The sequence below is a fragment of the Danio rerio genome, chromosome 13, assembly GCF_049306965.1.
Source record: "Danio rerio strain Tuebingen ecotype United States chromosome 13, GRCz12tu, whole genome shotgun sequence".
NCBI classification, from domain to species: domain Eukaryota; kingdom Metazoa; phylum Chordata; class Actinopteri; order Cypriniformes; family Danionidae; genus Danio; species Danio rerio.
The window spans coordinates 21,237,131-21,248,509 of NC_133188.1; the positions used below are offsets into that span (position 1 = coordinate 21,237,131).

The window sequence follows — 11,379 nt, forward strand, 5'->3', positions numbered from 1 at the left end:
GGGGCCTATACTGCAAGTCCAGGGAGAGAGGTGGACCCCTGGGTAGCTTGCTGGGGTCAGAGGCCCCTAGGTTGAGGGAAAGAGGTCACCCTGGGGCCTATACTGCAAGTCCAGTGAGAGAAGTGGACCCCTGGGTCGCTTGCTGGGGTCAGAGGCCCCTAGGAGGAGGGAAAGGGGTAACCCTGCGGCCTATACTGCAAGTCCAGGGAGAGAGGTGGACCCTTGGGTAGCTTGCTGGGGTCAGAGGCCCCTAGGTGGAGGGCCAGGGGGCACCTTGGGGTTTATACTTCAAGTCTAGGGAGAGAGGTGGACCCCTGAGTAGCTTGCTGGAGTCAGAGACCCCTAGGTGGAGGGCAAGGGGGCAACCCTGGGGCCTTAACTGCAAGTCCAGGGAGAGAGGTGGACCCCTCGGTAGCTTGCTGGGGTTAGAGGCCCTAATGTTGAGGGAAAGGGGTAACACTGGGGCCTATACTGCAAGTCCAGGGAGAGAGGTGGACCCCTGGGTAGCTTGCTAGAGTCAGAGGCCCCTAGGAGCAGGGCCAGTGGGCACCCTGGGGCCTATACTGCAAGTCCAGGGAGAGAGGTGGACACCTGGGTAGCTTGCTGGGGTCAGAGGCCCCTTGTTGGAAGGCCAGAAGGCACCCTGGGGCCTATACTGCAAGTCCAGGGAGAGAGGTGGACGTCTGGGTAGCTTGCTGGGTTGATAGGCCTCTACATGGGGTGGCCAGGGGGGCGCCCTATGGCCTATACTACAAGTCCAGGGAGAGAGGTGGACCCCTGGGTAGCTTGCTGGGGTCAGAGGCCTCTAGATGGAGGGACAGGGGGTACCCTGGGGCCTATAGTGCAAGTCCAGGAAGAGAGGTGGACGCCTGGGTAGCTTGCTGGAGTCAGACGCCCCTAGGTGCAGGGTCAGGGGGCACCCTGGGGCCTATAGTGCAAGTCCAGGGAGAGAGGTGGACCTCTGGGTAGCTTGCTGGGGTCAGAGGCCTCTAGATGGAGGGACAGGGGGTACCCTGGGGCCTATAGTGCAAGTCCAGGAAGAGAGGTGGACGCCTGGGTAGCTTGCTGGAGTCAGACGCCCCTAGGTGCAGGGTCAGGGGGCACCCTGGGGCCTATATTGCAAGTCCAGGGAGAGAGGTGGACCCCTGGGTCGCTTGCTGGGGTCAGAGGCCCCTTGTTGGAAGGCCAGAAGGCAACCTGGGGCCTATATTGCAAGTCCAGGGAGAGAGATGGTACCCTGGGTAGCTTGCTGGGGTAAGAGGCCCCTAGGTTGAGGGCCAGGGGGCACCCTGGGGCCTATACTGCAAGTCCACGTAGAGAGGTGGACGCCTGGGTAGCTTGCTGGGGTCAGAGGCCCCTAGGTGGAGGGCCAGGGGGCACTCTGGGGCCTATACTGCAAGTCCAGGGAGAGAGATGGTACCCTGGGTAGCTTGCTGGGGTAAGAGGCCCCTAGGTTGAGAGCCAGGGGCACCCTGGGGCCTATACTGCAAGTCCAGGGAGAGAGGTGGAACTCTGGGTAGCTTGCTGGGGTCAGAGGCCCCTAGGTGGAGGGCCATGGGGCTTCCTGGGGCCTATATTGCAAGTCCAAAGAGAGAGGTGGTCCCATGGGTAGCTTGCAGGGGTACGAGGCCTCTAGGTGTAGGGCCAGGCAAGGGGGCAACCTGGAGCCTACTCTGCAAGTCCAGGGAGAGAGGTGGACCACTGGGTAGCTTGCTGGGATCAGAGACCAATAGGTGGAGGGCCAGGGGGCACCCTATGGCCTATATTGCAAGTCCAGGGAGAGAGATTGACCCCCGCTTAGCTTGCTGGAGTCAGAAAACCCAGGTTGGAGGGCCAGGGGGCACCCTGGGGCCTATACTGCAAGTCCAGGGAAAGAGGTGGACCTCTGTATTGCTTGCTGGTGTCAAAGGGCCCTAGGTGGAGGGCCAGGGGGCACCCTGGGGCCTCTTCTGCAAGTCCAGGAAGAGAGGTAGACCCCTGGGTAGCTGGCTGGGGTCAGAGGCCTCTATGTGGATTGCCAGGGGGCACCCTGGGGCCTATAGTGCAAGTCCAGGGAGAGAGGTTGACCCCTGGGTAGCTTGCTGGGGTCAGAGGCCCCTAGATGGAGGTCCAGGGGGCACCCTGGGGCCTGTAGTGCAAGTCCAGGGAGAGAGGTGGACCCCTGGGTATCGTGCTGGGGTCAGAGACCCCAAGGTGGATGGCCAAAGGGCACCCAGGGGCCTATACTGCAAGTCCAGGGAGAGAGGTGGACCACTGGGTAGCTTGCTGGAGTCAGAGGCCCCTAGGTGCAGGGCCTGGGGGCACCCTGGGGCCTATACTGCAAGTCCAGGGAGAGAGGTGGACCCCAGGGTAGCTTGCTGGGGTCAGAGACCCCTTGTTGGAGGGCAAGAGGGCACCCTTGGGCCTATGCTACAAGTCCAGGGAGAGAGGTGGACCCCTGGGTAGCTTGCAGGGGTCAGAGGCCCCTAGTTTGAGGGACAGGGGGCTCCCTGGGGCCTATTCTGCAAGTCCACAAAGAGAGGTGGAACCCTTGGTCGCTTGCTGGGGTCAGAAGCCCTTAGGTGGAGGGCCAGGGTTCACCCTGGGGCCTATAGTGTAAGTCCAGGAAGAGAGCTGGAACCCTGGGTAGCTTGCTGGGGACAGAGGCCCCTAGGTGGAGGGAAAGGGGGCACCCTTGGGCCTATACTGCAAGTCCAGGGAGAGAGGTGGACCCCTGGGTGGCTTGTTGTTGTCAGAGGCCCCTAGGTGGAGGGCCAGGGGGCACCCTGGGGTCTGTAGTTCAAGTCCAGGGAGAGAGGTGGACCCCTGGATAGCTTGCTGGGGTCAGAGGCCCCTTGTTGGAAGGCCAGAAGGCACCCTGGGGCCTATACTGCAAGTCCATTGAGTGAGGTGGTCCCCTGGGTAGCTTGCAGGGGTCAGAAGCCCCTAGGTTGAGGGACAGGGGACAACCTGGGGCATTTTCTGCAAGTCCACAAAGAGAGGTGAACCCCTGGGTAGCTTGCTGGGGTCAGAGGCCCCTTGGTGGAGGGCCAGGGAGCACTCTGGGGCCTATACTGCAAGTCCAGGAAGAGAAGTGGAACCCTGGGTTGGTTGCTTGGGTCAGAAGCTCCTAGGTGAAGGGAAAGGGGGCACCCTGGGGCCTATACTGCAAGTCCAGGGAGAGAGGTGGACCCCTGGGTAGCTTGCTGGGGTCAGAGGCCCCTAGGTGGAGGGCCATGGGGCACCCTGGGGCCTATATTGCAGGTCCAGGGAGAGAGTTGGACCCCTGGGTAGCTTGCTGGGGTACGAGGCTTCTAGGTGGAGGGCCAGGGGGCACTCTGGGGCCTATACTGCAAGTCCATTGAGAGAGGTGGACCCCTGGGTAGCTTGCTGGGGTCCGAGGCCACTAGGTGGAGGGCCAGGGGGCACCCTGGGGCCTATACTGCAAGTCCAGGGAGAGAGGTGGACCCCTGGGTGGCTTGCTTGGGTCAGAGTCCCCTAGGTTGAGGGCCAGGGGGCACCCTGGAGCCTATACTGCAAGTCCAGGGAGAGAGATGGACTCCTGGGTAGCTTGCTGGGGTCAGAGGCCCCTACGTGGAGGGCCAGGGTTCACCCTGGGGCCCATAGTGCAAGTCCAGGAAGAGAGGTGGACACCTGGGTGGCTTGCTTGGGTCAGAGTCCCCTAGGTTGAGGGCCAGGGGGCACCCTGGAGCCTATACTGCAAGTCCAGGGAGAGAGATGGACTCCTGGGTAGCTTGCTGGGGTCAGAGGCCCCTACGTGGAGGGCCAGGGTTCACCCTGGGGCCCATAGTGCAAGTCCAGGAAGAGAGGTGGACACCTGGGTAGCTTGCTAGAATCAGAGGCCCCTAGGTGCAGGGCCAGTGGGCATCCTGGGGCCTATACTGCAAGTCCAGGGAGAGGGGTGGACCCCTGGGTAGCTTGCTGGGGTCAGAGAACCCTTGATGGAAGGCCAGAAGGCAATCTGGGGCCTATACTGCAAGTCCAGGGTGAGAGGTGGACCCCTGGGTAGCTTGCAGGGGTCAGAGGCCCCTAGGTTGAGGGACAGGGGGCACCCTGGGGCCTATTCTGCAAGTCCACAAAGAGAGGTGAACCCCTGGTTAGCTTGCTGGGGTCAGAGGCCCCTTGGTGGAGGGCCAGGGAGCACTCTGGGGCCTATACTGCAAGTCCAGGAAGAGAAGTGGAACCCTGGGTTGGTTGCTTGGGTCAGAAGCTCCTAGGTGAAGGGAAAGGGGGCACCCTGGGGCCTATACTGCAAGTCCAGGGAGAGAGGTGGACCCTGGGTAGCTTGCTGGGGTCAGAGGCCCCTAGGTGGAGGGCCATGGGGCACCCTGGCACCTATATTGCAGGTCCAGGGAGAGAGTTGGACCCCTGGGTAGCTTGCTGGGGTACGATGCTTCTAGGTGGAGGGCCAGGGGGCACTCTGGGGCCTATACTGCAAGTCCATTGAGAGAGGTGGACCCCTGGGTAGCTTGCTGGGGTCCGAGGCCACTAGGTGGAGGGCCAGGGGGCACCCTGGGGCCTATACTGCAAGTCCAGGGAGAGAGGTGGACCCCTGGGTGGCTTGCTTGCTGGCTTGATTCTGATCTGCGCATGCTCGAGTGACGTCACTGGCGTCACTGTCTCCGTTCGGTCACACACTGTGTGCTTGAAGTTTGGACTTGCTATTTACTCGCAATTTAAATCTTAATCATTAAATTCTTCCTCATTCGCTAAGTATTTGTCTCTCCTACTTAGGGTGACCAAACCCTTAATACATTTATACAAACAAAACTGCTTTAAAAACGGTCTGTCCCTCGAGCATCCGCCTGTTGTTTGTAGCTTTAGCCTGCTAGCGCCGCTGGTCAGCTAAAGCTACCGACCTCTTTAACCATACACTTTTGACTTACTGGCTTTGCTCTTTACCCCGTAAAATGTCGCTTCCGTCTCTGTCCTTGTGTGCAGGAGAAGCATCGATGGAGGCGTTGGAGCTGGAGCTGGAAGAAGTGGAGTCCCAGATCCGTGCGCTGGTGGTAAGACGGTCGCGGCTACGGGAACGGCTTCTCGTCGTACCTAATGCTAAGGCCGTCTCATCACCTAAGGTACGTGGAAATAACAACCACATCATTCCCTCTACCTCAACCCCGCGTCCTTCTCTGTCCAGGCCCAGCGCACCCGGGGCGCGGCTCAGCCAGGCGTCGTTCACGCCGACACCCGGCTACCACGGCGCCTGGGTGCAGCCGCGCAAGGTGCTTCCCAGATCCCGGGGCAGAACGTCTCCGCCTGTGTTCGAGATCTCCACGGAGAACCGCTTCTCCCCTCTCCGCGAGTCGGGTCCCGATGTGGCCATCATCGGTGACTCGATCGTTCGTCACGTCCGTGCCGCCTCCTCAAAAGGTAATAAAGTACGTACTTTCTGCTTTCCTGGTGCCCGTGTGAGAAATATTTCTACACAGATTCCAACCATCCTGGGCGCTGCCGAGAGCCCTGGTGCCGTTGTCCTCCACGTGGGGACAAACGACACCGGGCTCCGGCAGTCGGAGATCCTGAAGAAGGACTTCAGGAGCCTGATCGAGACGGTTCGACGCACCTCGCCCGCCACGCAGATCATCGTTTCTGGGCCGCTTCCTACCTACCGCCGAGGAAATGAAAGGTTCAGTAGACTTTTAGCTTTGAATGAGTGGCTAATAACATGGTGTAAAGAACAGAAATTGCTCTTTGCTAATAACTGGAATCTTTTCTGGGAGCGTCCTAGGCTCTTCCGTCCTGACGGCCTGCACCCCAGTCGAGCCGGAGCTGAACTCCTGTCGGACAACATCTCCAGACTACTTCGCACCATCTGACTAGCAGGTAAAAATTCACAAAATTCACACTATAGCCACTTAGACTCTTGTTCACCCCACTTAAACATCAGTAACGCATATCTGGCGAATCCTATAGAGACTGTGTCTGTTCCTCGTATTATTAGATTAAGAAATAAACGTACTGTGTGCTCCAGGAAAAATCTAGTAAGAATCAAACCAGAAAAACCAGTAGAAAGTGAAAATACAAATTTCGTAAAACTTGGTCTCCTAAACATCAGGTCACTTGCACCTAAAGCACTTATCATTAATGAAATAATAACAGAAAACAATCTTAATGCACTCTGTCTCACTGAAACCTGGCTGAAACAAAATGACTATATTAGCTTAAATGAAGCAACTCCTCCAGGATTCTTATATAAACATGAGGCTCGTCAAACTGGTCGTGGTGGTGGAGTTGCATCAATCTTTAGTGATTTCCTTAATATTAAACAGAGAAACGGACTTATGTTTAGCTCCTTTGAAGTATTATTGCTTAATGTTCAGCTTCCAGATACTATACAAAAACCTATGTTATCTCTCGCTTTAATCACCATATATAGACCCCCAGGACCCTATGTCAAATTTCTAAAAGAATTTTCTGATTTTATTTCTGACTTACTAGTCAAAACTGATAAAATGCTAATTGTAGGTGACTTTAACATCCACATAGATGACGCTAATGATACATTAGGACTCGCGTTTATGGATTTAATACACTCACTTGGGATAAAGCAAAACGTTGTGGGTCCAACCCATCACTTAAAGCATACATTAGATCTAATTCTGTCTTATGGAATCGAGGTTATTGACGTAGACATTTTACCACAAAGTGATGATATTACAGATCACTACCTCTTACTATATAAGCTATGTTTACCTGAAATCAGCAAACCCGCTCCAATACTCCGCCCTAGTAGAACTATTGTTCCGTCAACTAAAGATGAATTTATAAATAACTTACCTGATCTCTCTCTATTTCGTAATGCACCCGCAAACTCAAATAATCTTGATGTAGTAACCAGCAGTATGGATGCCATCTTTACTAGCACACTAAATACTGTGGCACCCATCAAATTAAAAAAGGCTAGAGAGATTAAAACTATACCATGGTATAATAGTCATACTCGTGCGCTCAAAACAGCAACCCGCGCCCTGGAACGTAAATGGAAAAAAACTAATTTAGAGGTCTTTAGAATTGCGTACAAAGACAGTATGTCCAGCTATAGGAGGGCTCTAAAATCTGCCAGGACCGAGCACCTGCGCAAACTGATAGAAAATAATCATAACAATCCTAGATTTTTATTTAACACCATCTCTAAATTAGCAAATAATCGGTCATCCTTGGAACAAACTACTCCACCGCAAATTAGTAGTGATGATTTCATGAATTTTTTCAGTAATAAAATAGAAGGCTTTAGACAGAAAATAGGAGATGCCAAACTTTCTGCACCGGCTTATACTCCAAATCCTGTAAATATTTCATTAAATCATAATAATAACCTACACTGCTTCAAAATCATAGAACATGAAGAGTTAGTAAAAATTATAAATAGCTCTAAACCAGCTACGTGTATGCTGGACTCAATTCCAACAAAATTACTGAAAGAGCTGCTACCTGCTATAGGAGAACCTCTTCTTAACATTATCAACTCTTCTTTATCTATAGGCCATGTTCCAAACTCTTACAAGCTAGCTGTTATTAAGCCTATTATTAAGAAACCGCAACTAGACACCAACAACTTAGCTAACTATAGGCCTATTTCTAATCTTCCATTTATGTCTAAAATACTAGAAAAAGTTGTTTCCACTCAATTATGCTCTTATCTGCAGACGAACAATATTTTTGAAGTGTTTCAGTCAGGTTTCAGGGCTCACCACAGTACAGAAACCGCCTTAGTGAAAATAACCAACGATTTACTCTTAGCTGCTGACCGAGGGTGCGTCTCCCTATTAGTTTTACTCGATCTTAGTGCGGCATTTGATACCATTGACCACAATATCCTCATAAATCGCTTAAAGTCTACAGGTGTCCAGGGACAGGCTCTACAATGGTTTAAGTCATACTTAACTGACCGCTACCAGTTTGTGAATCTTAATGGACAGCCTTCACAAATCTGCCCAGTAAAGTATGGGGTGCCTCAAGGATCAGTTTTAGGCCCTTTACTGTTTACAATTTACATGCTACCACTGGGAGACATTATTAGAAGACATGGGATCAGCTTTCACTGCTATGCAGATGATACTCAATTATATATTTCCACTAAACCTGACGAGACGTCTGAACTTTCTAAACTAACTGAGTGTATCAAAGACATCAAAGACTGGATGACCAACAATTTTCTTCTCTTAAACTCAGACAAAACAGAATTATTACTTATTGGGCCTAAATCTTGCACACAGCAGATCTCGCAACTCAATTTACAATTAGAGGGATACAAAGTTAGCTTTAGCTCTACTATAAAAGATTTGGGTGTCATATTAGACAGCAATCTAACTTTTAAAAACCATATATCCCATGTCACAAAAACTGCCTTCTTTCATCTGAGAAATATCGCTAAATTACGAAATATGCTATCCATCTCAGATGCAGAAAAGCTAGTCCATGCTTTTGTGACTTCGAGACTGGATTACTGTAATGCTCTATTTGCTGGCTGCCCAGCATCCTCTATTAACAAACTTCAATTAGTACAAAATGCAGCAGCCAGAGTTCTGACCAGGTCTAGAAAATATGATCATATAACCCCAATTTTATCCTCCTTACACTGGCTGCCTGTTAAATTTCGTATTGAATTTAAAATATTACTTCTCACCTATAAAGCTCTAAATAATCTAGCTCCTGTTTATCTAACCAACCTTCTGTCTCGCTACGAACCAACTCGTTCCTTAAGATCTCAAAATTCAGGGCTTCTAGTAGTACCTAGAATAGCAAAATCAAGTAAAGGAGGTCGAGCCTTCTCTTTCATGGCTCCTACACTCTGGAATAGCCTTCCTGGTAACGTCCGAGGCTCAGACACACTCTCCCAGTTCAAAACTAGATTAAAGACCTATCTGTTTAGTAAAGCATACACTCAATGCATCACCTAGCGGGTTCCACACTGGCTTCTGCATCTTGCTTATATACACTATGAACAGCAGCTACGCTAATTATTCTCTTTATTCTCTATTTTCACCTGGGGATACTCATCCCGAGGTCCTCAGATTAGGCGGAGTCACTGATTGGATCCAAGACCAGCGACGTGATGATCCCAAGGATTCCATATCCGGGACCAGGCCATATCCTGAGCTGCTGCTGCGCTGATGGTCGTGGGGAGTGGAGAACATGTGTCTGATTCCAGCGACGCTCCAGGGACAGACGAGTCTTCATTGAGGCCATCTTCCAGCATAAACCACGGCGAATGAAGTTCTGCACAAGACTTTTGGCCAGCGGAGAAATTAAAATGGTCGTGCCCAACTGAGTCTGGTTCTCTCAAGGTTTTTTTTCTTCACTCCCATCAGGTGAAGTTTTTTTTCCCTCTCCGCTGTCGCCATTGCCTCGCATGGTTCAGGATTGGTAGAGCTGCGCATCAATGAATTTGCTCTTCAGTGTTTGAACTCTCAGTAATGATTAAATCACACTGAACTGAGCTAAACTGAACTGAACTGAACTTAAACACTAAAACCTGAACCACACTGTTCCAGTTACTATGACCATTTATGTGAAGCTGCTTTGACACAATCTACATTGTAAAAGCGCTATACAAATAAAGCTGAATTGAATTGAATTGAATTGCTTGGGTCAGAGTCCCCTAGGTTGAGGGCCAGGGGGCACCCTGGAGCCTATACTGCAAGTCCAGGGAGAGAGATGGACTCCTGGGTATCTTGCTGGGGTCAGAGGCCTCTACGTGGAGGGCCAGGGTTCACCCTGGGGCCCATAGTGCAAGTCCAGGAAGAGAGGTGGACACCTGGGTAGCTTGCTAGAATCAGAGGCCCCTAGGTGCAGGGCCAGTGGGCATCCTGGGGCCTATACAGCAAGTCCAGGGAGAGGGGTGGACCCCTGGGTAGCTTGCTGGGGTCAGAGAACCCTTGTTGGAAGGCCAGAAGGCAATCTGGGGCCTATACTGCAAGTCCAGTGAGAGAGGTGGACCCCTGGGTAGCTTGCAGGGGTCAGAGGCCCCTAGGTTGAGGGACAGGGGGCACCCTGGGGCCTATTCTGCAAGTCCACAAAGAGAGGTGGAACTTTTGGTCGCTTGCTGGGGTCAGAAACCCCTAGGTGGAGGGCCAGGGTTCACCCTGGGGCCTATAGTGTAAGTCCAGGAAGAGAGGTGGACACCTGGGTAGCTTGCTAGAGTCAGAGGCCCCTAGGTGCAGGGCCTGTGGGAACCCTGGGGCCTATACTGCAAGTCCAGGGAGAGAGGTGGACTCCTGGGTAGCTTGCTGGGGTCAGAGGCCCCTTGTTGGAAGGCCAGAAGGCACCCTGGGGCCTAAACTGCAAGTCCAGGGAGAGAGGTGGTCCCCTGGGTAGCTTGCAGGGTTTAGAGGCCCCTAGGCTGAAGGACAGGGGGCAACCTGGGGCCTTTTTTGCAAGTCCACAAAGAGAGGTGGACCCCTGGGTAGCTTGCTCGGGTCAGAGGCCCCTAGGTGGAGGGCCAGGGGGCCCCCAAGGTTCTATACTGCAAGTCCAGGGAGAGAGGTGGACCCCTGGGTAGCTTGCTAGGGTCAGAGGCCCCTAGGTGGAGGGCCAGAAGGCACCCTGGGGCCTATACTGCAAGTCCATTGAGAGAGGTGGACCATTAGGTAGCTTGCTGGGGTCAGAAGCCACTAGGTGGAGGGCCAGGGGGAAACCTGGGGCCTATACTGCAAATCCAGGGAGAGAGGTGGACCCCTGGGTGGCTTGCTTGGGTCAGAGTCCCCTAGGTTGAGGGCCTGGGGGCACCCTGGGGCCTATACTGCAAGTCCAGGGAGAGAGGTGGACCCCTGGGTAGCTTGCTGGGGTCAGAGGCCCCTAGGTGGAGGGCCAGGACTACCCTGGGGCCTATAGTGCAAGTCCAGGAAGAGAGGTGGACACCTGGGTAGCTTGCTAGAGTCAGAGGCCCCTAGGTGCAGGGCCAGTGGGCACCCTTGGGCCTATACTGCAAGTCCAGGGAGAGAGGTGGACCCCTGGGTAGCTTGCTGGTGTCAGAGGCCCCTAGATGGAGGGAAAGGGGGCACCCTTGGGCCTATACTGCAAGTCCAGGGAGAGAAGTGGACCCCTGGGTAGCTTGCTGGAGTCAGAGGCCCCTGGGTGGAGGGCCTGGGGGCATCCTGGGGCCTATACTGCAAGTCCAGGGAGAGAGGTGGACCCCTGGGTTGCTTGCTGGGGTCAGAGGCCCCGAGGTGGAGGGCCAGGGTTCACCCTGCGGCCTATACTGCAAGTTCAGGGAGAGAAGTGGACCCCTGGGTAGCTTGCTGGAGTCAGAGGCCCCTAGGTGGAGGGCCAAGGGGCACCCTGGAGCATATACTGCAAGTCCAGGGAGAGAGTTGGACCAGTGGGTAGCTTGCTGGGGTCAGAGGCCCCTAGGTGGAGGGCCAGGGGGCAAACTGG

At 53.5% G+C, this 11,379-nt stretch overlaps 1 protein-coding gene across 15 annotated transcripts; it reads left to right on the forward strand.

The window, feature by feature from the left end:
* Window positions 1-4,600: 4,600 nt before the first annotated feature.
* Window positions 4,601-9,588, forward strand: LOC141377007 (uncharacterized). Of its 15 annotated transcripts, none has more exons than XM_073920103.1 (4): window positions 4,601-4,784; window positions 4,942-5,078; window positions 5,141-5,826; window positions 9,010-9,588. In XM_073920103.1, exons 2-3 carry the CDS (start codon window positions 5,053-5,055, stop codon window positions 5,817-5,819), a joined length of 705 nt encoding a protein of 234 aa, XP_073776204.1. In that variant the 5' UTR covers window positions 4,601-4,784; window positions 4,942-5,052; the 3' UTR covers window positions 5,820-5,826; window positions 9,010-9,588. The 15 variants fall into 15 exon arrangements, with proteins under 15 accessions (XP_073776204.1, XP_073776202.1, XP_073776198.1 ...); XM_073920101.1 differs by having other exon boundaries at window positions 4,942-5,629; window positions 5,732-5,826; window positions 9,018-9,586; XM_073920097.1 differs by having other exon boundaries at window positions 4,942-5,826.
* Window positions 9,589-11,379: the final 1,791 nt, after the last annotated feature.